The sequence below is a fragment of the Phacochoerus africanus genome, chromosome 9, assembly GCF_016906955.1.
Source record: "Phacochoerus africanus isolate WHEZ1 chromosome 9, ROS_Pafr_v1, whole genome shotgun sequence".
NCBI lineage: Eukaryota > Metazoa > Chordata > Mammalia > Artiodactyla > Suidae > Phacochoerus > Phacochoerus africanus.
The window spans coordinates 38588170-38613513 of NC_062552.1; the positions used below are offsets into that span (position 1 = coordinate 38588170).

At 50.1% G+C, this 25344-nt stretch overlaps 1 protein-coding gene across 17 annotated transcripts in view; it reads right to left on the bottom strand.

Annotated features, from left to right (window-relative positions):
- Positions 1-25344, bottom strand: part of TRERF1 (transcriptional regulating factor 1) — a 219713-nt gene that overhangs the window by 38403 nt on the left and 155966 nt on the right. For 11 of the 17 annotated variants that reach the window (XM_047796747.1, XM_047796741.1, XM_047796750.1 and 8 more), the window contains 4 exons: positions 5085-6783; positions 3329-3375; positions 2322-2472; positions 603-905 (listed from right to left, as the gene is read on the bottom strand). In XM_047796747.1, the coding sequence (XP_047652703.1) occupies positions 603-905; positions 2322-2472; positions 3329-3375; positions 5085-6524 (1941 nt within the window). In that variant the 5' untranslated portion in view covers positions 6525-6783. Of the gene's footprint in view, positions 1-602; positions 906-2321; positions 2473-3328; positions 3376-5084; positions 6784-7645; positions 7751-25344 lie in introns of those variants that run through there. The other 6 variants (XM_047796752.1, XM_047796753.1, XM_047796756.1 and 3 more) reach the window with 4 other exon arrangements.

Consider the following 25344-nt stretch of genomic DNA (forward strand, 5'->3'; position numbering starts at 1 on the left):
CCAGACCTGAGCTAAGCTGCTGGCTGAAGCACTTGAAACTTGAGAAAAAAGAACTCAACGGTGAGTGAGAAACACAAGTCTCTTTGCTTTCTCGAGATTCGGGGTGGGTGGCTCAGTGGAATTACTTTGGGAGCCTTCATGAATCAGGTCCTTGGAGGGTACTGACGCAGAGATGATACTGCAAATATCAAGTCTGGTAAGACTGACTGGCCATCAGAATGGATGTCAGGGCTACTGCTTGGAGGGCCCCATACACTAGGGGTGACATCTTTGGCTGCCGGGTGTGAGGAGGTCCCGGTGGAGGGGCCTGGGCCCTGGGCAGGAGCTATTTAGTGTCTTGGACAGGTCTTGCATTTTTTATTAACTGTGATTACCTCTTCGGTTCTGGTCTCTCAGAATCTAACCCAGACCATCAGCCCGGTAGAGTGGCAGGTGTTTACTGGGTAGCAGGCACTGTGGACACGGGTGGGAACTCCAAGGCAGCCATCGGGGCCAAGCCATGCCTGAGCCCAGGTCGGGGGCCCTGGCGCAGCTGTCCCCCGTCTCTGAGAAAGCAAAGGGAGGTCCCCACCCCAGGCAGGCGGGGCAGAGCAGCGACTCACAGCAGGCGGGCGGGGGGCAGCCCCTTGGGGGGAGTGCGGGGGGGAGAGGGTCATCCTCACGAGCACGGGCATCTCGTCGTCCGACACCGAGCTGGCTGGCTTGTCTCTGGCCGAGGGGGCGGCAGCGACGCTGTTGGCGAAGCCCTGAGAGCTGGGCTTGGGCGGCAGAAGCTTGACAGGGACAGACACGGGCATGACCATAGGCGTGAGGCCTTCCGCCTCGGCAGGGAGCTGCGGCGGAGGCGGAGGCGGCAGTGGCGGCTGCGGCTGAGGCGGAGGCGGCGGGGCCTTCTCTCCTTCCTCCTACACAGACAATAAAGGCTTTGATCCTGGGCCGAGAGCAGCTCTCCCAAGGGGGGTGCTCTGTGCCCTTCCTGAACCTGGAAGGTTCCTGGGCATCCCGCGTGGGTGACAGGGAACCAGGGCAGGGTGGTTTCCTTCCTGCCGCCCCGCATCCCTCGGCGGCAGGGATGCTCGTGGGCAACGAACAAGGCCCTCTGTTCTCTACATTTAAAAAATTGTGACCTTGTATCACATGTACATTAAAACAAACGGTCAAGAAAAATTTTGTGTGGGTGTCACTGCTTTCAAAGAAAAAACGATATGGACTCATAATCAGGCAAAACAACACAACAACAACAAAACCCCCCAAATTAAAGTCTTGTGGAGGACCTTTTAATTCACTGGGCCTCAGTATGCTCATCTGTCAAAAGGAAGACAAAGCTCTTTTAACTGGCATGATCAGGAGACGCAGTGACCTGGGTCACAGCAAAGGTTTTGGTGAAGAGAGTTAATCCCATGGCAACGATATTCAAAGAGTTGAGAAAAATTCTTTGAATTTTAATCTAACACTAAACCTGCATGGACACGGAGGGGTTGGGATGGGCTGGGAGTGTGGGGTTAGTAGATGCCAACTATTGCATCTGGAGTGGATAAGCAATGAGATCCTGCTGGATAGCACAGGGAGCTATGTCTCATCACTTGCGATGGACCATGATGGATGGAGGATAATGTGAGAAAAAGAATGTGTATATATATGTGTGTGTGTGTGTGTGTGTATATATGTATATATATGTGTGTATATATATGTATGTATATATATATGTGTGTATATATGTATGTATATATATGTATGTATATATATGTATATGTATGACCGGTCACTTTGCTGTATGGCAGAAATTGACACAAAATTGTAAATCAACTATAATAGAAAAAATAAAAATCTTTATAAAAAAATTCACCCTGCGTGGCTAGTTCACCACATGGATATCCTACCTGGATAATCCTGAGGGCATTTAAAGGTCTTCAGATGCTAGAGTCTAACACTAGTGCCCTGGTGAACAGAAAAGGCTGGCTGGAGCCTGACAGTCAACAGTAGCCTCCCCTGGCCCAAGGGACCCCAGTCTTGACTGTCAAGCAGCAGGAGTTAAAAAAAAATACATCTCCATGTTTTCTTGCTGTCTTCCCCAAGAGGTATGTAGGCTGGGATCCCCTTAAAGGATTTCTACCACCTCTGTTCTGGACTCTTGTTCACAAAGCCGGTGGCAGTAGGGACCGTGTGACCTGGCTGGCTCCCAGCAGCAAAGCTGAAGCACTTCTGTTAAGGAAGGACTACGTCTCTCAGTGACATGGGGGCTCACGTCACTCTGTCTGACGGCAGCAAAGCAAAGCAAGCAGCACATGGCCTGGGAAGGAGCAGGGCTGATGCCGACTCACCTGTTTGAGGCTGGGTGAGGCCCTCATCCCCCCGTGGGACCGCATGTGCCCATTCAGGGCAGGCAGGCTCTTGAACTCCTTCAGGCAGATGGAGCACGTCAGCTTGTTCTTGGCATCAAACTGCTCCCCAAACACTCCTTTTGGCTGGCCACTGCTCAAGGGGAGGGCCAAGTGGAGAGGACACGCACAGTGATAAAGGGGAACAGTGACTTATCACAAGACCTCACACCCCACAATGAACCCATTTCATTCATCCAGAGCACCCAGGGCCACAGTCCCACTTGTAGCGCCCCAGTTGCTTTCTGAGAACTAAGTCCAATTTATAGATGGATCCTCAAGATCCTGCAAGAGTTGAACCAAATGTCTTCCTTCATTCTAGGCTTTCAGGGGCTTGGCCCCATTCCCCTGCCCCCATGCTTATTACCCATCTAGGGTCAGCTTGGGTCTCTTCCAGAAGGCTTCCTTTAGAGACCTGTGTTTAAGTCTTCTGGTTCAACCTCCAGATCACACGCCTTAGCAGTTTATCAGGTTCTGGCTAAGTTTTTATTTACCACGGCCACCAGGCGAGAAAACAAGACCGTGCTATGATCCACTGTGGCATCCGCAAAGCTTAGCGCTATGCCTGGCACACAGTAGGTACTCAATAAATACTGAATGCATAGGGGACAGAACATGGGCTCTGGAGTCCACCCCAGCATCCCTACTTCCTCGATGTGCTACTTTAAGCTCTCTGAGCCTCAGTTTTCTCGTGCGTAAAATAATAGTAATTATAGCCAACAATGGTTGAGTGCTCACTTTGTAGTGGGCACATGGAAATCACACCCACTCTTGCTCAGTTACCTTATTACACACAAGAGAGAGTAACAGTAAGCGCTCAAACACAGTAACTGCTATTATTATTCTTATACATTTCTTTGAGGAATGGCTTTGGAAATGAATCATGAGACAATCCAGGGAAACCTCCCAGTCTCCCCAAATGCCAACGAGCCTCCATGCATCCAACATACCTTGACTCAGGGGACCCTGGCTGGGCTCTGCCATCAGGTACGTGCATCTAATTTGAGCCATGCAGGGCACCGGAAGAAAGAAGAAAGAAAGAAAAAAAAGAAAAAAATAACATGTGTTTCTGACGGGAGGGGTCCTTGAGCAGCAGGAACCCCCAGGGCCTGCACTTCTAGGGTTCTTCCCCGCTCTCCCCCTCATGCCCACTGGGCTCACGGCCACTCTTGACCTTATTCTTCCACACCTGAGGCTTCCAGACTTCTTGCCCTTGATGCTCCCGGGTCTGGGGCCCCGCCCTCTCAGGGGGCCCCACCGGCCACAAGCCCGCTAGGACTCATTCCCCACCTCCTTCCTTCCTGCTCTCCTGTCCACCCACTCTGTGCACAGACAGGCTCCATTCCCTCGAGAGACAGCATCAAGCTGGGCGACTTCCTGCTGGAATTCCTTCCCAGCCCTGCCCTCTTATTTTCATAATCACAAAGGCTCTCCGTTACCACTGGCCCGAGTCCTAAACACAACAAGGTCATGGGGAGTTCATCTCTGGCCTTCACCCTTCCTCACAGCCCCCTTCCTCTCTATCCTGGTCCTATTCAAGGTGACCTCCCCCACCCTGTTGTCACATGAGTGTAGCACCTGCAATACGCCAAGGCATGAATGGTGCCCAGCACACTGCAGGGTGGTTTTGTGACCAAATACATCTGGGGAACAATCAAGGGTTAGCAAGGGTCACCCGCAAGCTGAATCTGGCCTATAGACACGGTTTGCCTGGCTAGACTGTTTTTAAAAATCCTGACTAAGAGCATCATGAGATGGGGCATCGGGTCTCCTGTCTACTGCAGACCTTATCATCTCCTACCAGGCCGTGTGGCTTATTGACTTCACCTGCCTGGATCCTGAGGGCAGCAAAGGTTTTCATCTCTGCAACTATATGAGGTCTCCCCTTGGGGATGCTCACGGTGCACATGAGCATGTTAAAGACCCTGAGAAGCCCAGCAACACAGCACCCTCTTTTACTTTAAGAAACCCTCCATCCAGAGAACCCATTCCTCTTCCCCAGAAATATCCACTAAACATTCTATGAACTCTTTTTTTTTTTTGCTTTTTAGAGCCACACCTGCAGCATATGGAGAAGTTCCCAGGCTAGGGATCAAATTGGAGTTGTAGCTGCCAGCCTACACCACAGCCACAGCAACCCCAGATCCAACCTACACCAAGGCTCATGGCAATGCTGGATCCTTAACCCACTGAGCCGAGGCCAACGATGGAACCCGCATCCTCATGGATCCTAGTCGGGTTCATTAACTGCTGAGTCACGAAGGGAACTCCTCTATGGAACACTTATTTGGAGCAACGTCCTTTGAGAAATGCTGTCATGACGAGGTCTCCCTCGCAAAGGGGGAACAGGTGCCCAGGACATTCCCTAAGGATATAGTTCTAAGGGGGCCAGACACCGTTACTGGCTGGTCCTGGTCCCCGGGCATCTGATCAGACCTTGACCATGACATGCATCGTTCGGGACCTGCTATGATATTTTGGCCCTCTCCTTAGTGAGATTCTAAGCTCTAGGGGTGAAGCCCTGAGTCAAAATGGACTCTGAATTCCAATGGCCTGGCGTAGACAGTGTCTGGTCAATGTTTGTGGAATAAGGCAAGAACGGAAGTGCTGCAGGGGTTGGGAGGGAGGACCTGGCACTGCACAGACTCAGCTGGCTGGCCCAGGAGCACACCCCGATACCAAGGGCAACATCCACGGTGGGAGTACCTGGGGCCACATGGCACTGGGAGACAACTGCTGGTGCTGAGGCCCCATGTTGTTGAGGTGGATGCCACTGGGGGACAGGAGCGGCCGGTGCGGGAGGGCACTGCTGACCCGGTTCAGGTCCGAGCTTGCCGGGTCTCCCATTCCTGTATCTGGAGGCCCCAGGTCCCCGTGGGAGCTCAGCATGGCCTGGGCCTGCCGGTCACTTGGATAAGTCTTGGGCTGACTGTCCTCGTGCTGCTGGTGCTGGGGCAGGTGGCTCTGCTGGTACAGAGGGTGGCCGTAGGGCTGCTGAGGCTCCTGGTAGTAGTACTGGGGCATGGAGCCCAGCTGAATCAGCTGGACAGCGTGCGCCTGCTCCGGGGTGTACTGGTGGGGGTCCCTGTGGTAAGAAGGGGGCTGCAAGTGCATCTGTGGCTGCTGCGGCTCTTGCAAATGCTGCATCACAGGTTGGGACTGAAAATACTGAGGTATCTGCATCGAAGCCTGCCGCTGCTGCAGCTGCTGCTGTTGCTGCTGCTGTTGCTGCTGGGGCTGTGACGGGCGAAGCGGCTGCAGGGGTGGCTGCATTTCTTGCATCGACATACGCTGCTGCCCAGTTTGCTGCTGCTGCGGCTGGGGCTGCTGCTGCGGGTAATACTGGTGCTGCTGTATCTGCTGCATGTGCGGGGACAGCATCTGGGGGGCCTGCAGGGACTGTCCTCCTTGCACTGGCATCTGTGCCAGGGGCTGCTGGTAGTCATAATACAGGTGCCCTTGGCTTGGGTGTTGCCCAACCTGAAGAGCTGGTTTGGACAGCCCACCCGTGAAACCAGGGTGAGGCTGCTGGGGCACCTGCTGGTAGCGGGAGGGGACGGCCGGTGCTGGGGGTTCCATGGGCTTCTGGGACAGCAACTGGCGGAGGGCACTGTCCGGGGCTCCGTCCATCACTGACGACTGGGTGTGCAGCACCTGGGCCATATTGTTGACCTGAATCCGCAGGTTTTGGTTGGCAAACACCTGGGTGAAAGAGTCTAGCTTGTGCAGGACACCACTGGTGAGCTTCTGGGTCCGGATCTCGCTGGCCTGGGAGTAGGTGTACTGGAAGCCATCGGCGGGCTCCGCCTGGGCCGGTGCCCCCCACATCATGTTTGAGTTGGTCAGGTTGCTGCGTAGCTGGACGTGGTTTCCAGGCCCTGCGGGCCCTCCCCACCCTCCCTGCCTTGAGGTATCCACTTGGCCAAGGTTTTTGGAGCCAACAGGCAAGCCTAGACCGTCCCGAGGATCTTGAGGGAAGTGGGGGGAGATGGGTGATGCCTGAGGAGCATCCATGGCAGCGCCAGGGACCGTATTCCCATAGCTGTGGTTCAGCCCGCCGTGGACGCCAAGAGGTGGCTGTTGGTAGAAAAGGTTCTCACCACCGTGGGCCACGTGGTTGGTCTTGTACAGTTGCTGATCCCCCATGGTGCCTGCCTTGGTCGTGAACGTCCAGCCACAAAACCATAAAAAACAGGTCAATGACACAAACCCGAAAGGACTGAAACCCTGAGAAGCAGAGAGAGAGCGTCCACACTACTCCACGGCTGACATGTCCGTGCCCGTGGCTGGAGCCAGGTGTTCCTGTTGGCCTGTACCACACATGTGCAGAGCGGGGGGGTTTACATCCTCACCCGGGCTGAGGTAGGGACCGAACGCCACCGTGGTGAAGAGGTGCCGCTCACACCTGTAAGACAAGACGCAGAGGACAGGAAGGGATTTACCTCATACTTTGAAGTGAGCAAGTTTATCTACCATAACCCATTATAGAAATAAATATGACACAGGGGAGTTCCCGTCGTGGCACGGTGGTTAACGAATCCCACTAGGAACCATGAGGTTGCAGGTTCGATCCCTGGCCTTGCTCAGTGGGTTAAGGATCCGGCGTTGCCGTGGGCTGTGCTGTAGGTTGCAGATGAGGCTCGGATCCCACATCGCTGTGGCTGTGGTGTAGGCCAGCAGCTACAGCTCCAATTCGACCCCTAGCCTGGGAACCTCCATATGCTGAGGGAGTGGCCCAAGAAATGGCAAAAAGGCAAAAAGGCAAAAAAAAAAAAAAAAGAAATACAACACAGGAACCTGCATTAGAAATAGCCAGTTTCTATTACATTTTTAAATTTTTTTCTATTTTTTTAATTAATGATTTTTTTTTCCATTATAGCTGGTTTGTAGTGTTCTATCAATTTTCTACTGTACAGCAAGGTGACCTAGTCACACATACATACATTCTTTTTTCTCACATTATCACACTCCATCATGAGTGTCTATTATACTTAGAATAGATAAACAATGAGGTCCTGCTATATAGCACAGGGAACTATATCCAATCACTTGTGATAGAATATGGTGGAAGATAATATGAGAAAAAGAACGTATACATACATATGACTGGGTCCCTTTGCTGCAGAGCAGAAATGGGCAGAACATTGTAAATCAACTGTAGTAAAAAATAATAATAAAAAAAAAAGACATAGCCGGTTTCATACATGCTGCATTTTTACACTGATTCTGTAGATCTTGACCCCCATGTGAGAAGTGAATTCTCTTACTTTCAAGCCATTGCACAATGGCTCGTTAATTCACTGTTTTGCTCACTGATTAATCCATCCATTCTTCTGAGACCCTGCTACAGAAAGCCCAGCACTATCCTAGGACCTGTAGGGGATATGAAAAAATTTTATACCTTCATCAATCAATTCATCTGGTCAACAAATATTTATTTATTAGACACAGACATCTACTAAGTATAAGGTACAATGCTAGGAAATAAGACACGGGTCAGCTCTCAAGGCACTTATGGTTAGAAAAGTTAGTTGGTCACATGATAACTTCAGTATAAGGTGGAAAGAGATGCACATAATAAAAAGCTAAAAATAAGAGATAAGGAGCTCACAGACTGTGGACTGTGTTTCCAGCAGAAGAAGAGACTTGGAGAAAGTTTCAAGGAAGAGTATGCACATGTCAGTCCATAGCTCCCTGCTTCCTTGGGGTCCCTGCTTCCTTGGGGTCCCTGCTCAGGGAAACATCTGTGTACAGTGCTAACCACCTGGCTGGAAGCCAATGGTGTGGCCTGACTCCAAAAAACAGGCTGGGCCAATCAGATTTCCCCTCTTAGAAACATGAACTAGGACATTTTGAGAGAGTGGTTGAGTCTGATTCCAAGTCACACAAGGTTCTTTCATGAACTTCACTTTTTTTTTTTTTTTTGTCTTTTAGGGTCACACCCATGGCATATGGAGGTTCTCAGGCTAGGGGTCGAATCAGAGCTACACCTGCCGCCTACACCACAGCCACAGCAACACCGGATCCTAACCCACTAAGTGAGGCCAGGGATCGACCCTGTGGCCTCATGGATACTAGTCAGATTTGTTTCTGCTGAGCCATGATGGGAATTCCTCTTTCATGAACTTCAAATGGGGGTGTGTAAACCCCTGGGAGTACACTAAGACTTTCCAAGCACTACCCACACATGCGAAGTTATAAGAGAATCAGTGTCCAGATCCTCAACTTCCATAAAAACCCATTTCTAGGACTAAAGAGAGACAGTCCTGCGGGACATTTGGTTCTGTCCAAAATGACTGTAAGACACTGGGTCCATAAGACATTTGGCCCATGTCAAAAGGTCCTTGAAATCTGGTCTCATTCAAAACACCCATAAAGCTGGAGTTCCCTGTCGTGGCTCAGTGGCAATGAATCTGACCACTGTCCATGAGGATGGGGTTGCTCAGTGGGGTTAGGGATCTGGCGTTGCCCTGAGCTCTGGGCGGCTGGGATCTGGCGTTGCTGTTGCTGTGGCTGTGGTGTAGGCCAGCAGCTGCAGGTCCGATTTGACCCCTAGCCTGGGAACTTCCATATGCTGTGGGTTCAGCCCTAAAAAAAAAAAAAAGAGAGAGAGAGAGAACGTTCATAAAGCACATTTGGTCCATGCCAAATGGTTTTGGACAGGATTAAATGCCTGCTAACCAGCTACAGATGTGCAAGATGTCCTTTTATTATACCTGCTCTTTCACATCAGCTCTCTTCCTTTAGGAAAGAAAGACAAACCTCTTAGTCATTCCAGCCCAAATCTTAACTAGGCTTATGCCCCAGGGGTAACTCCCCCAGCTGCCACACAAGGGGAACAGAACACTGAGAAAGCAAGCAACTCTATTAAAGAAGTAAGTAAATCTTTGCAAGTAAGCTGGGTGGTTTCCAATTCTTTTTTTTTTTATTTCCCATTAGGAAACCTAATAGAAGTAATTAAACTATAATTGTTAGTGGTAGATCACTATGTGATTTTTGGACTTGTATTTGCATCTGTTAGTTTTTGCCAATGAGGGTTTTGAGTGTTTATATCTACAGAAAATGAAATATGGAATTATAGTCAGTGCTGAACCTTATCTCATAGCTCATGCAACAAATAGCATTCTTCCATGGATGAATTAAAACACAGAAGAAATAACCCAGCACCAGCTCTCTCTGGACCTGGGGGAGAACTGCATGGTGTGTGAGCTCAGTGAAAACCTGAGCTGTACACCCTGACCCCATCACACACACACGTGTGTATTATCCATCCATAAAAAAATTATCTTCGAAAGTCATCCAGCATCACCATCTAAGAGGAGTATTTTCCACATAATTTTAGTTTTTATGTTTATTAATTATTTATCCAAATTTGAATACATTTGACTTTTTTTGATCAATGGCATACTATTACTAATCATAATGATAATACAGACAAAATAAATTTTAATACTTACAGCTTTATGATTTCAGGAAACTAAAAAGTTTTAACCATATGAAATAGTTACAGAGAAATATGATAAGGAAGTAAATGAAAGACTTTTGGCACAAAAACATACTACATATATTACACTGGGATGAAATTCCATGGGGGAAGGGAAACGGAAATAAAATTTGAAGGAGAGGAGTTCCTGTCGTGACTCAGTGGTTAATGAATCCGACGAGGAACCATGAGGTTGCCAGTTCGATCCCTGGCCTTACTCAGTGGGTTAAGGATCTGGCGTTGCCGTGGCTGTGGTGTAGGCTGGCAGCTACAGCGCCAACTAGACCCCTAGCCTGGGAACCTCCATATGCTGCAGGTGTGGCTGTAGAAAAGACAAAAGACAAAAAAAAAAAAAAAAAAATTCAAGGAGAAAAAGGAACACTGACAGTTAACAGACGCGTGCGTGCATTTTTAAAATGGATGATGGTGGGTATCAAATTCCTATGGTGTTTAGATTCCATTGGATAAATTGAAAACAGTGATGTAATAGTTTTACTTAAAAATATCAATGTTTACAGTGTACTGGAAATTGCATCTCCTGCAAGAGTATGATAAAAAAAAATATAGATGTAAACTTAAAAATGTGCGAGGGGGCACGTGGTTTTGCAAAGTTCATTTGTGGGGACTCTGAAGCAGAAAGTGTGAAGACCACTGGAGCAGGCCCCCTTCAACTGGGAGCTAGCCAGAGCTGTTCTCTGTCCCTTTCTGAATGACAAAAGAAAGAGATAGACAACTTCAGGGTGAGAGGTCTGCTTCGGGGGAGTGGTGGGTGGAACAGGGAAGCAAGGGGAGGAAAAGGTTGGCCAAAGATGCCCAGAGCAGGTCCTGAAGGTGAAGTCCTCCAGCCAGGAGGACTCCCAGTGACCAAGCCCAGCTCAGAGGGTCTGAGCTCCTGGCTACTTCACAGGCCCACTGCCAAGTTCAGAGCAAACCCAACATCCTCACCCCCAAAATGGACACTCCTCCGAAGTCTTGCCCTTGACTCCCCACTAGCCCTTAACCAATCACCACAACCTATTAATTTACCTCCTAGTTATTTTTCCTAACTCCACCCATGTTTCTCCCGTGCCTTGTCTATCATCCTAATCCAAGACTCAGTATCTATCTTCTGCACTTCTCCCACAGCCTTCTTCTTCTTCTTCTTTTTGGTCTCTTTAGGGCTACACCTGCACCATATGGAGGTTCCCAGGCTGGGGGTTGAATCGGAGCTGCAGCTGCCAGCCTACACCACAGCCACAGCAATGCCAGATACAAGTCAAGTCTGCAACCTGCACCACAGCTCACAGCAACACTGGATCCTTAACCCAGTGAATGAGGCCAGAGGTTGAAGCCACATCCTCATGGGATACTAGTCAGGTTCATGACTGCTGAGCCACAAGGGGAACTCCACCAGCAGCCTGTGTTTTAATGAGCCCCTCCCCTCGTTGAGTCTGACACCCCCTCAAGTTGGAGGCCAACTTGGATAAGGTCAACCAGTCTCCCCACATTCAGATGAAGAAGCTGAGGCCGAGAGGTGTAACTGTCAGACCTACAACAGTACTTGACTTACAGCAGTAGGCAATTAAGAATCTTCTATTACGTGAAAGAGAGGGAAAATGACTTAGGGAAAAGGACGTAAGGCGGTAACAGCAAAACAGGATGCTACTTATTTTACATTACATTTATACACACACACACACACACACATTTCTTTTTTGGCTGCACCCGCAGCATATGTAAGTTCCTGGGCTAGGGATCGAGTCCGAGCCACAGCTGTACCTACGCCACAGCTACAGCAATGCCAGATCCTCAACCCACTGTGCCAGGCTGGGGATTGAACCTGGAACACCACAGAGACAAGCCGGATCACTGACCCATGGCACCATAGTGGGAACTCCAATTTATGTATTTTTTTTTGCATAGGTACTATATTCACAGAGTTCAAAATTGAAAAGATAAAAAGAGAGCATATGAAAGAGTGAAAATTATGCCAAATAAATGCTTGAAAATAAAATGAAAAGTTAGAGAAAAAAAAATTTTTAAAGGGTATCTGCCGAAGGTCTTCCTCCCACCCCTGCCCTCAGACACCCAGCACCCCTCCTGGAACAATCACTCAGGTTCCTCTATATTCTAGAGACATGTTGCTCACGCATAAATGCTTTTACACCCCCCCACCCCCACCCCTTTGCACAGCCAGTAGCAAGCCAGGCCCACAGCTTAGCATATCTTGTCAAAAGCCTACCTTATGTTTTTTATTTTTGGCTATTCCTGTGGCATGTGGAAGTTCCCGGGCCAGGAATCGAATCTGTGTCACATCAGTGACCTGAGCCACAGCAGTGATAATGCTGGATCCTTAACCCGCTTGGCCACCAGGGAACTCCCCCAAAGGCTATCTTAAACAAATCGTTTAAAACCTGGAAACTGTTCTTTATGGATTAGTCCATCCCACAGAACTGTTATAACACCAACTCAAGATTTAAGTCTTTATTATTTTTCTAATAGGGTAATGACTTTGCTCATGACACACGACACTTCCTATTAGGCAACTGACATGAGGAGATTTTTCATTCATAACCAAATTAATAAAATGACTGCTTTCACATTTCTTGGTCAAATCCCTCCTTACTCTGGGATTTCGGATTCAGTCTGACCAAAAAACCCCATCTGCTCAGACCCTGAGATGCTCTCTGTTCCCCATGAAACACTATCAGCGAAGGACCTTCTGAGCCCATCTCCCCACGGGCTATCTGAACACTCCAAGGCAGGGACAGCATCCTACCTGTCCTGGGTCCCCAGGGCTTGGGACACAGCAGATGGTCAATAAACACTCCCTGCGCTGAAACGCCGAGCCAAACAAAGAAGACGCAGAGAGTTTCACCCTCGAGTTTCCATGCTTCTGACATGGACCCCGGGCCAGAATTCACTATTTTTTCTTCAGGGCACACAGCCATGGAATGCTGGACATATTAAAAAGGCTCTACAGAGATGTTTTAGCACAGGGGTTTTCTGTACAGGGCCAGCTGGTAAACACTTTCAGCTTTGGGGCCATATGATGCCTGTTGTAACTCTGCAGTTGCAGCATGAAAGCAGCCATCAGCAATATACGAATGGGTGTGGTTGTGTTCTCATGCTACTTGATTTATGGACTCTGAAACCTGAATTTGATATAATTTTCACATGTGAAGAAATAGTGTCCTTCCTTTGATTTTTCTTCAAGCATTTATTTATTTACTATTTATTTATTTATTTTAATTTTTAGGGCCGAACCTATGGAAGTTCCCAGGCTAGGAGTGGAATAGTAGCTATAGCTGCCGGCCTACGCCACAGCCACAGCCACGGCAAGTAACATGGGATCCAAGTCAAGTCTGCCACCTACACCACAGTTCACGGCAACGCAGGATCCTTAAACCACTGAGCAAGGCCAGGGATCGAACCCGTGCCTGCATGGATACTAATCAGATTCATAACTCGCTCAGCCACACTAGGAGCTCCCTGAGCATTTAAACATGTTAAATAAAACTCTTTCTGGCTCACAGGTCATACAAGAACAGACTGGGTGGAGGGGGCTGGACTTGGCTGACCCCTGTTCTAATGCATCAAAGGCCCTCTCCCCTCCCTCCCCACCCCCAGGGCACCAGGAGATGGAGCACAGTCTGCAAAGAAGACGTCTGTCCAAAAGGACCATCCTTTGAACCGGAGAGAGGAGAGAGGGTGAGAGGAAGTTGACTTTGGCCAAGGGCTCAGCGAGACTTGTTTGCTTACAATTCGGAAGGGGTAACACCCTGCTCCCGCCAGACCACCATCACTTGTTTGAGGAAGAAAAACCCCAAAAGATTCTCCTTTTTCCAACACCAGACCTGCCTTCAGAGACTGTCTACACGATTCCCCAAGTGACTTGGCTTCAGCTTTAGTCAAGACTTCCTGAGGTCTGTCAAAAGAGCTTAACTTGGATCCTCCTGGGATTCTGCTCCCAAAAGGAGGCAGAAGCCAAGGGCAGTTCTCCAAGTAGTGGGCTTGTGGCTCCTGGTCTCCTTTAGAACAACAATGTTGTTCTAAATGCTTTCTGACTGGTCTTCTAAATAAAGCCAGTGGGTGTTTTCGAATCCAGTAACCTCATTATCGTGGACAAGTTGTGCCAACGCGGGCGATTAGCACGGAAATCTTCCTCCTCGCGGAGTGACCACCCACCCTGCCCCCCGCTCCTTCAGGGCGCCCCGGCTCCCTGCCCGGGGCTCATGCTGACTCTCAACTCTGGAAGGATTTTCCAGGCTTCCTCTGGACCCCAAGAGGCATGTACTTCTCCATCTCTGACTCTCACTCAGGCATCGATCACTTCCTCCAAGTCCCCAGGAGTAGGAAGACGCCTGACTCACAGCCCAGGAACCTTCACGTGGAGAGTGTGCACTTGGCTTCCCGGGGACAGCTCTCCCCTGGGAAATGGGGACTGGAGCCACTTTGCTTTCTGGTGTGTGGGTCCTCATGGGCAGCGCCCTCTCCTCTAGGCCAGCAGTGGTTCCCCACCAAGGAATGACTATCGTCCCTCCCCAGATGACTGCCACACGCCACTTCCTTCTCCCCCTCTCTAGCTGGCATGGCATGGTGAGGATGCTGAGGACACGGGGAAGAAAGGGGGGACTGCAGGCATCTAGGGTGGCTTCCCGGAGGAGGCAGCCATGGTTCGAACCCGCCTTGTTCATATACTCCTGGGAAACAGTTTTTCAAACCAGCCCCCTGGACAAATGGCTAGGACTGGGTGGGGAGACTAGGGATGTGGGACGAGTTGGGGATTGATGAGGTCTGCAGAGAGAAGGCAGGGGAGACAGCAGAGCAATGCACACGAGTCCCTGGGTGACCTGAAGGTCGACTGCTTCACAACCTCGCGTTTCTCCCAAGGAGTTGCGGCTAGAAGTCCAGGAGCAATCGGTGATCATATTTTGCCAGGAGATCTGACTTGGCCATGACCACGGGCCTTGCCGCCGGGAGGCTGGCGTCTGTGACCAGTTTTGCCCTTTATATTCTTTCCTACAAACTCAGATGGAGAACCTACTGCACCAGGATGCCGCAAGGAGAGATTAAAAACCCTCAAACCTGTGTCTTTTAAAGCCCATCGTCTACGGGGTGGGGGGAGGTACTGAACTTCCTAAAGATCCAAGAAATTTCGCAAGGAGGAGGCGGAGGAGGCAGAGAAAGGCCTGGAGAGGGTGGGGGTGGGGGAGGAAGGTCACTCCAGCCAGGGCCCAGGAGGCCCCCTGGGCAGATCTTGCTGCTGGGGACTCAAGGAGGGTCTCGGCAGGGTGGCCGGCTGGAGGGGTGTGGGCCAGGGCTGCAGGGAGGGTCCATCCACTCCCACCCCCGAGGACCTGAGGCTCAGGACTGGTGAGTCAGCTCCTGGGATGGCAGCCAAGGAAAGATCCCCGTCCCCGCAGCTGTCCTGGGCAGGGCAGGGCAGGGCAGGGAGGTAGGGAGGCGGCCCTCTGACACAGCCCCAGGGAGCGTGGGGTGACGATGGAGGGGAAGGGGGTGACTGGTGGGGCGATCTGGCCTCATTGGCTCCACCCCAGCCTCAGAGCAAATTATAAACCTAAGAAAACACAAGTCAAGCATCGGAGGGCTCCGTTCCTATCACTCAAGCCCCACGCCCAGCACCCTGGCCGAGCTGCCAAGGGGCCTCCAGCAGGACAACGGCACAGACCTGCTTTCTCTGCAGGGGACAGGAGGGGAGGGGCTGACACTGTCCCCTAGGGCTTCACCAGGCCCGCAGACCTTCGTGCCCTAGGCTTCCAGGCAGGCTGCGTGGTTAGGGGTTCAGTTACCAAATAGAGCAGCTGGCTTCACTTTGGGCTGTGATTTTTTTTTTTCTTCTTTTTAGGGCTCTGCCCTTGGCATATAGAAGTTCCTGGGCTAGGGGTGGAATTGGAGCTATAGCTGCCAGCCTACACCACAGCCACAGCCACGGCCATGCCAGATCTGAGCTGTGTCTGTAGCCTACACCACAGCTCATGGCAATGTCGGATCCTTAACCCACTGAGCGAGGCCAGGGATCGAACCCGCGTCCTCATGGATACTAGTCGGGTTCCTAACCTGTTGAGCCACAACGGTAACTACTGGTCTGTAATTGTGAAGACATGAGACTATATTAAAAACAAATGCCCCTGGACACACAGGCCCAGAGAAGGAGTGTGTGTCTTGGGGAAAAGCACCCCCCTTCTTTCTGGAAAACAGCTCCCTTGCATGTGAAGTGACTGCACAAGCGTCCTTGTGGCCACGTTTCTGTCTGTTTCTCTTGGTCCTTCTGTCCACATTTCAGACAGGAGGTACCCCAGGTTGTGACGTCAGTGCCACACTCGGCATCCTGTCAACAAAAGGCCCCATCCTTGGGCAATGTCACGGGCCCCCCAGGCTCTCCGCTTGGAAGATAAGGGGCCTTGGACAAGCACAGCCCTTCTGGCTCAGAGTTTTAAGACTCTGCGGGCAGTTCTAGGAGTGAAGTAACAAGCCAGAGGACCTCTGGTGTCCAGGGCTGGAGGCCTTCCCATCGGCACTTCCTGGGTCGCTCCGGGCCCCAGTGGACTGGGTTCTGGCTGATCCTCCTCGCCCCACCCCCACCCCTGCCTGGTGGGTGTGAACTTTCCAAGGGCAGCTGGAGGTCCCTCTGGCCCATCTCTGGGACCCAGCCCCTGCCTCATGCCTGGTACTGCACTGGGCAGGCATTTGCTGTGCGGAGCCAGACAGAGGGCTTCGTGGCTCACTTCCCACTTCCAGTCACCCTGGAGCCCCTGGACTGAGGTCTGACTTAGTGGCTGGGCCACCCCTGGCAAGGCCTCCTTTGTCCCTGTGCCGAGAGCCACCAGCCTTCTCAACTGCCCCTTGGTGAGAGGGCACCCTGAACAGGCTCCCAGGGCCTGAGGGGAACTGCCGAGGGAGGGGAAGCAAAGGCTAACAGACTGAGGATGGAAGCAGGAGGAGGGTCTGCAGGAGACATGCCCCCGGGAGCTGCGGAGACCAGTTTCGTCAGGAGGGTCTGGTTTCCAGTGAAAGCACACCCCCGTGGAGAAAAACTGCATGCTTCCATTCACAGATGCTTCTAGGAACTCAAGCGTCACAGAATAAAGTTGGAGTGGACATTTACCCAAGGGTCCCACAGTTGACACTGTGTGTGGATGACAAGATGCCCAAGGGGTTGACTTCTGTCTACGAAACAGCTACTGGGAGGCCTCGGAATCAAGAGGGTATCCTGCCCCTTTCTGTGTTTGCTCCCTCTGCTGGTAATCCTTAGGGTGACTGTTTTCTATATTTATGGCCACACCTGCAGCACAGGGAAGTTCCCAGGCCAGGGACTGAATCTGAGCCGAAGCTTCGACCCACACCACAGCTGCAGCCATGTGGGATCCTTTAACCCACTGCACCAAGCCAGGGATCGAACCTGCACCTCTGCAGCAGATTCTTAACCTGCAGTTGGATTCTTAACCCATTGCACCAGATGGGAACTCCTGAGGTGTTCTATTTTTCAACCAACACTAGATTTTAAGTTCTAGAGGAGCAGACCTGTGTCTTAATACCTCTGCTCTTATACCTCTCCCTCCCTTCTGCCATAAGCAGTGTTTGACCCAAAGCAGATCCAGTCAATGTTTACAGAATGCGGCAAATTCGTCAAACATCACCCCTGAGCACCTGGCATGAGAAAGACAATCCCCTTCTGAAGAAGCCAATGTGGTCCAGCGTTAAGCCTGGGATGCCAGCTTAAGAACATCCCCAATGGCTCCCAGGGATCCTCGGGCCCTGTAGACTGACTGCAGGTGGGCGGGTTGTGGTCAGGAGAGCAGCAGGAAAGACACCCACACAGGAGTCTGATGAGCTGTCCTAAGATGGTGCGGAGCAAATGGGGAGGAAACAAGGCAAGTGCTGGGTGCTGGGATGGGAAGTGTTGGGAAGTGGTGGGTGCAAACCCCAGGCCAAGCCCTTCACACGCCCTCACAACCACCACACCAATGGGAACTTGCATCCATCAACTTTTCTACCTTGCCAACATCCCAATGACACTCTGTGTGATGGGACATGCCCAGATGTATCCCGTTATGAACCTCTGAGAGAATTCCTTTAGGATACACATACAGGAGTTCAGGATTCCCTTACTAGTAAGATGATTACAGCAGAGTTTCATAAAAAAAAAAAAAAGGACACAAATGACTTATAGACACTGCAGTATGGTTGGAATAACCAAAGACTGAAAACATCCCAAATGCCTATCAATGAGGGATTGGTTAAAGAGAATGATGGAATAACTATAGAGTGGAGCACTATGCAGCTGTTAAAAAGAAACAGAAACTATGAACTGATATTTAAAAATCTCTAAGGCTAAAGTTTGGGATTAGCAGATATAAACTATTATATATAAAAGAGATAAACAATAAGGCTCTACTGTATAGCACAGGGAACTATATTCAATATTCTGTAATAAACCATAATAGAAAAGAACATGAAAAAGAACATATAAGTAGGTATGTATAACTGCATCACTCAGCTGTACCCCAGAAACTAACACACCATTGTAAATCAATTATACTTCAATAAAAAAATAAAATGGGAGTTCCTATTGTGGCTGAGCAGAAAGGAATCCGACTAGTAACCATGAGGTTGCGGGTTCTATTCCTGGCCTTGCTCAGTGGGTTAAGGACCCGGTGTTGCCACGAGCTGTGGTGGTAGGTCGCAGATGTGGCTTGGATCCCATGTTGCTGTGGCTGTGGTGTAGGCCAGCAGCTCTAGCTCCGATTCGACCCCTAGCCTGGGAACCTCCCTATGCCGCGAGTGCGGCCCTAAAAAGCAAAAAAAAAATCTCCAAGGTTAAAACAGACTATGTCTCTATACATAGTTGATTCTCATTAATCACAGTAGTTATGTTCTATAAAGTCACCATAAACACCGAATCAGTGAACACTGAACCTTTGCTTTGAGGGGGAAGTACAGGGTTAGTTTCCTGCAAGCCTCCAATCATAACGCTTTCATCAATGACATAACCTCTTTTCATTGTGCTTCTGTTTAAGGATACGCTGGATTCACTAACACTAAACTCATGGGCAACAGCTCTGTAACTCGTGTCTGAGTGAAGCTCATCTGTAAGGCACATCACAGCTTGTGTACAGTGAAGTCAGTGACACCAGACTTCAGCACAACATGGGGGCTGAGGGGTGATTTAAACAGCAAAATTATCAACAAAAGCACAGAAGTGTGAAAGGGGTGGCACTAACTAGACCATGAGAGGACCCCTGTTTACAGTGTGAAAGCTGAAACAGGCTCTGATCAGCCTCACCAGGAACACGTACCGGGAGACCAAAACTTTGCTCTGAGCTTGTTCACCAATGACTCAAAAAGCCCCGCGAGGACTGATTCTGGGTTACACATAAATTTTAGAAAGCAGGAGAATTTGCAAATACGGCTCCCCATGAGGCTCAACTGTATATTCATAGTTGCATGTACATGCATGCAGAAAATCTAGAAGGCTCCAGAGAAACAAACAAGTAATAGTTGTCTGTGGGGATGGTGTGTCTCTGGGCTGAACAAGAAGAAGAGTAGAAAGATATTTTATTTTGTGGCTTTTTATATTTTCCTAATGACTGAACCATAGAGATCTATTATTTCTTAAAAACACAAGCAGATGTAATAAAACAGTGAAAAAGCCTGCATGAACACCTAAAAGCCATATATCCATGCTTTAAAATTTTATTTTAACTTAAAACCCTAATATCTTACTATGCTTTTGGTTTTTGTTTGTTTTTGTTTTTTAGGGCCGCCCCTGTGGCACATGGAGGTTCCCAGGTTAGGGGTTGAATGGGAGCCACAGCTGCTGGCCTACACCACGGCCACAGCAACATCAGATCCAAGCCGAGTCTGTGACCTACACCACAGCTCACGGCAACGCAGGATCTTTAACCCACTGATTGAGGCCACGGATTGAACCCGCATCCTCGTGGTTCCTAGTCGGATTCATTTCCGCTGAGCCACGACAGGAACTCCTCTTACTACTCTTTTGAGGCAGGGTCCAGGTCTTTGCTTTGCTCACAGAACTGCTCAGGACTATGTGTTTGTCCTCATGAACAAACCAACACACAATGTTCAAGCTCTCATTTTCCAGATCTGTTCCTGTAAAAAGGAGCCAGAAGTCAAGGACCCTGGCGGAGGGATTGTAGTGCAGAATTCTGTGACACACTCAGCTTCTCACTCCCCGCCAGGGCCTGTATTCCATCATCTTGCTCACACCTAACTTGGCAGCAGATTTACTTTTATAAATTCTTTTTTCTTTTTCTTTTTTATATGGCCACACCTATGGCATATGGAAGTTACTGGGCCAGGAGCTGAATGGGAGCTGCATTTGCAACCTATGCCGCAGCTTGTGGCAACACCGGATCCTTAACCCACTGAGTGAGGCTAGGGATCGAACCCGAGTCCTTGTGGATACTAGTCGGGTTCGTTACTGCTGAGCCACAACAGGAACTCCAACAGTCTCTTAATTGCTGGTCTTGCCCCCTCCAGCCCTGCCCCTTCTGATCTATTGTCCACCCAGCAGCTCTGTCCACACCACCCCTTGGCTTCATACTGCCTTCTGCCCAAAGGACAAGCACTCAGAGAGCTCAGCCTGGCCAGGGGGCCCCTCACCTCCCTTCCCAGTGATTTACCCAACCATTCAGCTATACACGTCCTGAGCCCCTGACCCATGAAGCCACATAGAGTCTCCAGAACAGGGTCCCGCTGCCTGAAATCTCTCTCTCCCACTCTCTACCTTTTCAACCCACAAGTTTCTGCTCAACCTTAGCATCTTTTACGAAGCCTTCTCTGATTCTCAGCCGTTCACTGTAATGAAGTATTTACCGGGTGCCCACTATGTACCAGGCACAGTGGAAGGATGAGGGTGGGTACACGACATGGCATCAGCTCACATGCTGTCAAGCGCTTGCTGTCTGGAGCGGGGGGACTGTCAGACAATGACAAATCTGTCTATGACTGTGTGTTCTGACAGAGGGGTGTCACCTGAGCAGAAAGAGCAGGGATGGATCCTCTGAGGAAGTCAAGGTGATTCTGCCATCTGCAGATGAAAGGACTTGAATAAGGAAAATTGAGTGGGGAAAGCGGCCTACCGGACAGTCAAGTATGGCACGGGCAAAGGCCCTGTGGCAGGTGGGAACACGGTGGACACATGGACTAAAAGGCCAGAGTGGCCAGAATAGAGGGTCGAAGAGGGTGGGGATGAACCTGGACAGGGGGCAGGCACCAGATCACTCCAGGTTCCTAAAGGTCAGGAGTTTAATATTAGGAGTAACGGAGAACCATTAAAGTGTTTTGAGCAGTATGTGTATATGCATGTATGTGTGTACAAGTTGTGTGACTGGTCAGATTTCCTTTTTTTTTTTGCTTTTTAGGGCCACACTGGTGGCATATGGAGGTTCCCAGGCTAGGGGTCTAATCAGAGCTACAGCTGCTGGCCTACGCCACAGCCATAGCAACACCAGATCCAAGCTGCGTCCATGGCCTATACCACAGCTTATGGCAACGCCAGATCCTTAACCCACTAAGCAAGGCCAGGGATCAAACCCAAAACCTCATGGTTCCTTGTCGGATTTGTTTCCAATGCACCATGACAGGAACTCCCAGATTTCCATTTTTAAAAGGCCCCAGGGTAGAGTAGAGGTCAGCAACGTTTTTCTGTAATGGGCCAGATAGTATGTATTTAAGGTTTCACAGCCAGGAGGCAACCTTGAGGCTATGATGTAGACACTTACATAAAGAGCAAAAATTAATTTCTACAAACTTTTAAAGGAAACACAAAATAGTAATTGAGTACAATTTCTATAGCATAGACCTACTAATGAGAAGAATGGAACAACTTTTTTTTTTTTTTTTTTGCTTTTTAGGGCCGATTATCCCCTAAAATATGGAAGTTCCCAGGCTAGGGGTCGAATTGGAGCTGCAGCTGCCAGCCTACACCACAGCCACAGCCATGCCAGATCTAACCAAGCTGCATTTGCAACCTACACCACAGCTCACGGTAACGCTGCATCCTTAACCCACTGAACGAGGCCAGGGCTTGAGCCTTCGTCCTCATGGATACTAGTCGGGTTCATTACTGCTGAGCCACAATGGGAACTCCTTGGAATAACTTTTTGGAGGGATAACATTTTGCTTAATTGCATTCCAAGTCTGTGCCCCGTATCATCAAATGTTTGTATACAAAAACCATTTTAGCTCACAGGCTGTACAAAATAGGGCAGTGGCTAAATTTGCCCCCTGGTCAGAACAATGGACTGGAGGAGGGTCAGTGAGGATATGGGGGGGACTCAGCTTCAAGATGGCCCAGGCAGGGCAGCGAGGATGTGGGTGGTGATGGAGGGGCATCTGGGGGTGAATCTGATTGGACTCAGTGATGAGATGGGCCCTGAGGGTGGTGGGGGCGAGTGCCTAGACGGTGCCTAGATTTGCACCTGTGAGGACAGGGAGCACCTTGAAAACTCAGGTTCACTTTGAGACCTACAACAGGAGCTGTCACAGCGGCAGCTAGGCTGAGGGCTCTAAGGCTCAGAGGGGCTTGTAGTCCCCTGACAATAGCCGGTAAGTGAAGGCAGGGACAGGAAGAAGAATGCCTGCAGGGCAACAGAGGGCGGCAGGATTCAGGATGCATGCCTTTTTTTTTTTTTTCTTTTTACTATTATTATTATTTTAAAAAATTAAAGTACAGTTGAGTTACAATATTGTACCAATTTCTGCTGTACAGCATAGTGACCCAGTCATACATATATATATGCATTCTTTTTCTCACACTGTCTTCCAGCAGGACCTCACTGCTTATCCATTCTAAATAGCTGTCAAGGGGGAGGGGGGAGAGAGTGGGATGGACAGGGAGTTTGGGTTGGTAGATGCACACATGCCTTTATCACACCACTTGGCACATGGGTCCCAGCTGGTTTATCTGCCTCCACCATCAGACGGGGACCTCTTCTACAGAGGACCTGGTCAACTCCATCTACTAGGGTCAGCATAATACAGGGCACCTACTGGGCGCTAAGGACACAAGAGAGGGAGGGAATGAGAGAGGAAGGGGAGGTCTTTTGCTCCCACTGGCTCACATGGAGAAGACCCCCCCTCAATTCACCATGGAAGCCCACGTCCCACTTCTGCCCTGACCACCGACCATCTCACCACGGGAGCTGCTTTCCATAAGGGTCGAGAGACCCTCTCCAATCACTCAAAATCATTCAAGTGTGCACGTGAACACACATGGACACACAAATCTCCTCCCCACCAACTCCTGCAACATGATTTGTGGTGATAATGTATTGACAACACGCCCGTCAGCTGTCAGTTCAACATGTCTAAATATCATGTTCCATCACCCAGTATGTCAGCTTTTTTTAATTAAAAAAAGTTAAGTGGCAATCCCACTTACAGCAAGGAAGGAAGAGGGGGGAAAAAGGCACAGGTTAAAGGAAATCAATTTTTCTTTTTCCACCCTTTCCTTTTTCCAAATAGAAGAGTGAAAAGCTCCTGGCTCCATCTTTCCAACAACCCTGGGACGAGGAGGTCCGTGCTGACATGGAGACTTACCTGCCCCGGTGGCCATGGGGTGTGTCTGGCTGACATCAGTGGAGCCCAGAGCGGACCTGTTCACAGAATCCCCTGGGCCAGTGTGGGGTCCCTGGTGGGGACACTGAGGAGTCTGTGGGAGGGGGTGCTTGTCCTCATAGGCCAACAGAAACATTCCGGAAAGCACTGAACAAAGCACTACCATCCACAAAGGTCATAATTGTTTTCTCTACTTTGGAGATGAGGAAATTCGCATGCAGGGGATGGTGCGCCCAAGGCCACAGAATTGTGACAAAGGGCTAGGCCTCCAGCCCTCCGATGCCAGGACAAAGCTTCCTGATACTGTGTTGTGTCCCTCGTTTGCCCGTCGCAGTTTTGAGCAGCACAAACCTACTTCCCTCTGGTTAGGTCCCTGCATCTGTCATGTTCTGAAGGGTCAAGGAGAGCTGGACACGCCCCGGGAACCTGGCCATCAGCTCCTGGCAGCCTTCAACCCTCTAGCAAATAGCCATGAACTTGGCAGTATGATAAAGAATCATGCACTTTATACCAAAAACAAACAAAAAAAAATGTTCTAAGTTTAAAGGGCTAGCTCCAGCTATCTGGAAACTTTTTTATTTTTTATTTTTCCTAACTCATCAGGAACTTTCCATGGGAGAGAAACAGATGGATTACATGCCAGATGATTTCCTCAGAAAACCAGAAATACCCCAAAGCCCTGGGTTCTGGAGTCAGAAGACCAGAGTTCAAATCGTAGCATTCCACCCGCAAAGTGAGAGCCGGGCTGGCCGATCTAATCTTTTTTGCTTTGGGGGGAGCCTCCGTTTCCCATCTGTCAATGAGGAATGCCAACACCTGACTGTTTCAGGTTTGTGAAGAGAAGCAGGAGAATGTTCAGGACATGCGTGGTGCCCAGGGAAGCCTCACAAAGTCTCCCCCCCACCCCCGGGTGGGGTTTCTAAGTTGTTTTGTTTTGACTTGGGTACAGTTTAGGTCAGGCTTCATGACTCAGTCATGATTGAGTAGGTTTGGTTATTTGTTTCCTGGGCAACCTTCAACCCTCCCTTTGTTTCAGGGAGCAGGAGGAACGGCTAGAAGTGGACCCAGGAAGGAAAGAAAAACCACAGCCAGGTGGGCCCTCCGGTGTATTCACTCTGATACCCCCCCACCCCCCGCCCAGGGAGCCCCACTGCATCACGGCACATGCACCCTTGTCCTTAACGAGGGTCCGGAGCCATCGTGGAAAGGCTGCGGGACACTGAGTGTACTGAGCACTGCAGAGGAGGAAGCACGAGGACCCCTGTGTGACTGCTCATGGTTGAAGGGCGCTTTCTGGGGTAGGTTGGCCCCTGAGAGACAGGCCTACGGTTCCCCATGGTCAGTGCGCCTCGGGACTCAGCGTGGCCGGGGTTACTGGTAACGAAGGGGCCCTTCTGCTCTGGGGGGTTTAGTTTTCAAGCTGCCCAAAACCCCAGGAGATGGAAAGAGAAGTTAATTCTTTGGTAGCTGTCAAAAGCTTTGGGACATCAGTGATCATGAAAGCAAGAAGTTGAAAGGGGTGCGCCCCAGTTACTCGGAAAGAGACATTTCATTCCCTCGGCGATAAGGAGATAGTTCACTTCCTTTCCTCTTTTGAGAGGCCCCCCGCTCTCGGATTCCAGGAAGTTGGCAGTAACTCAGTCTGTATCTGCTGTTTCCTTAATTTCAGTTACAGCCTCCTGGTCTGCTCACACAACGGCCCCCTCTAAGGAGCTTGGGACGTGCTGTCTGGCAGGGCGGGCGCAGGGAAGCAGGCCTGGGGTGGCCTTGGGGGCTCACTTCTGCCACCCGACCCATGGGCAAATGAGACACTTCCCAGTGGAAGCGCCTATTTCTGGAGAGCCCGTGCCAGCCTCAGAGAAGTTAGGGGGGAAGATGCAGCGAACCCTCGATATC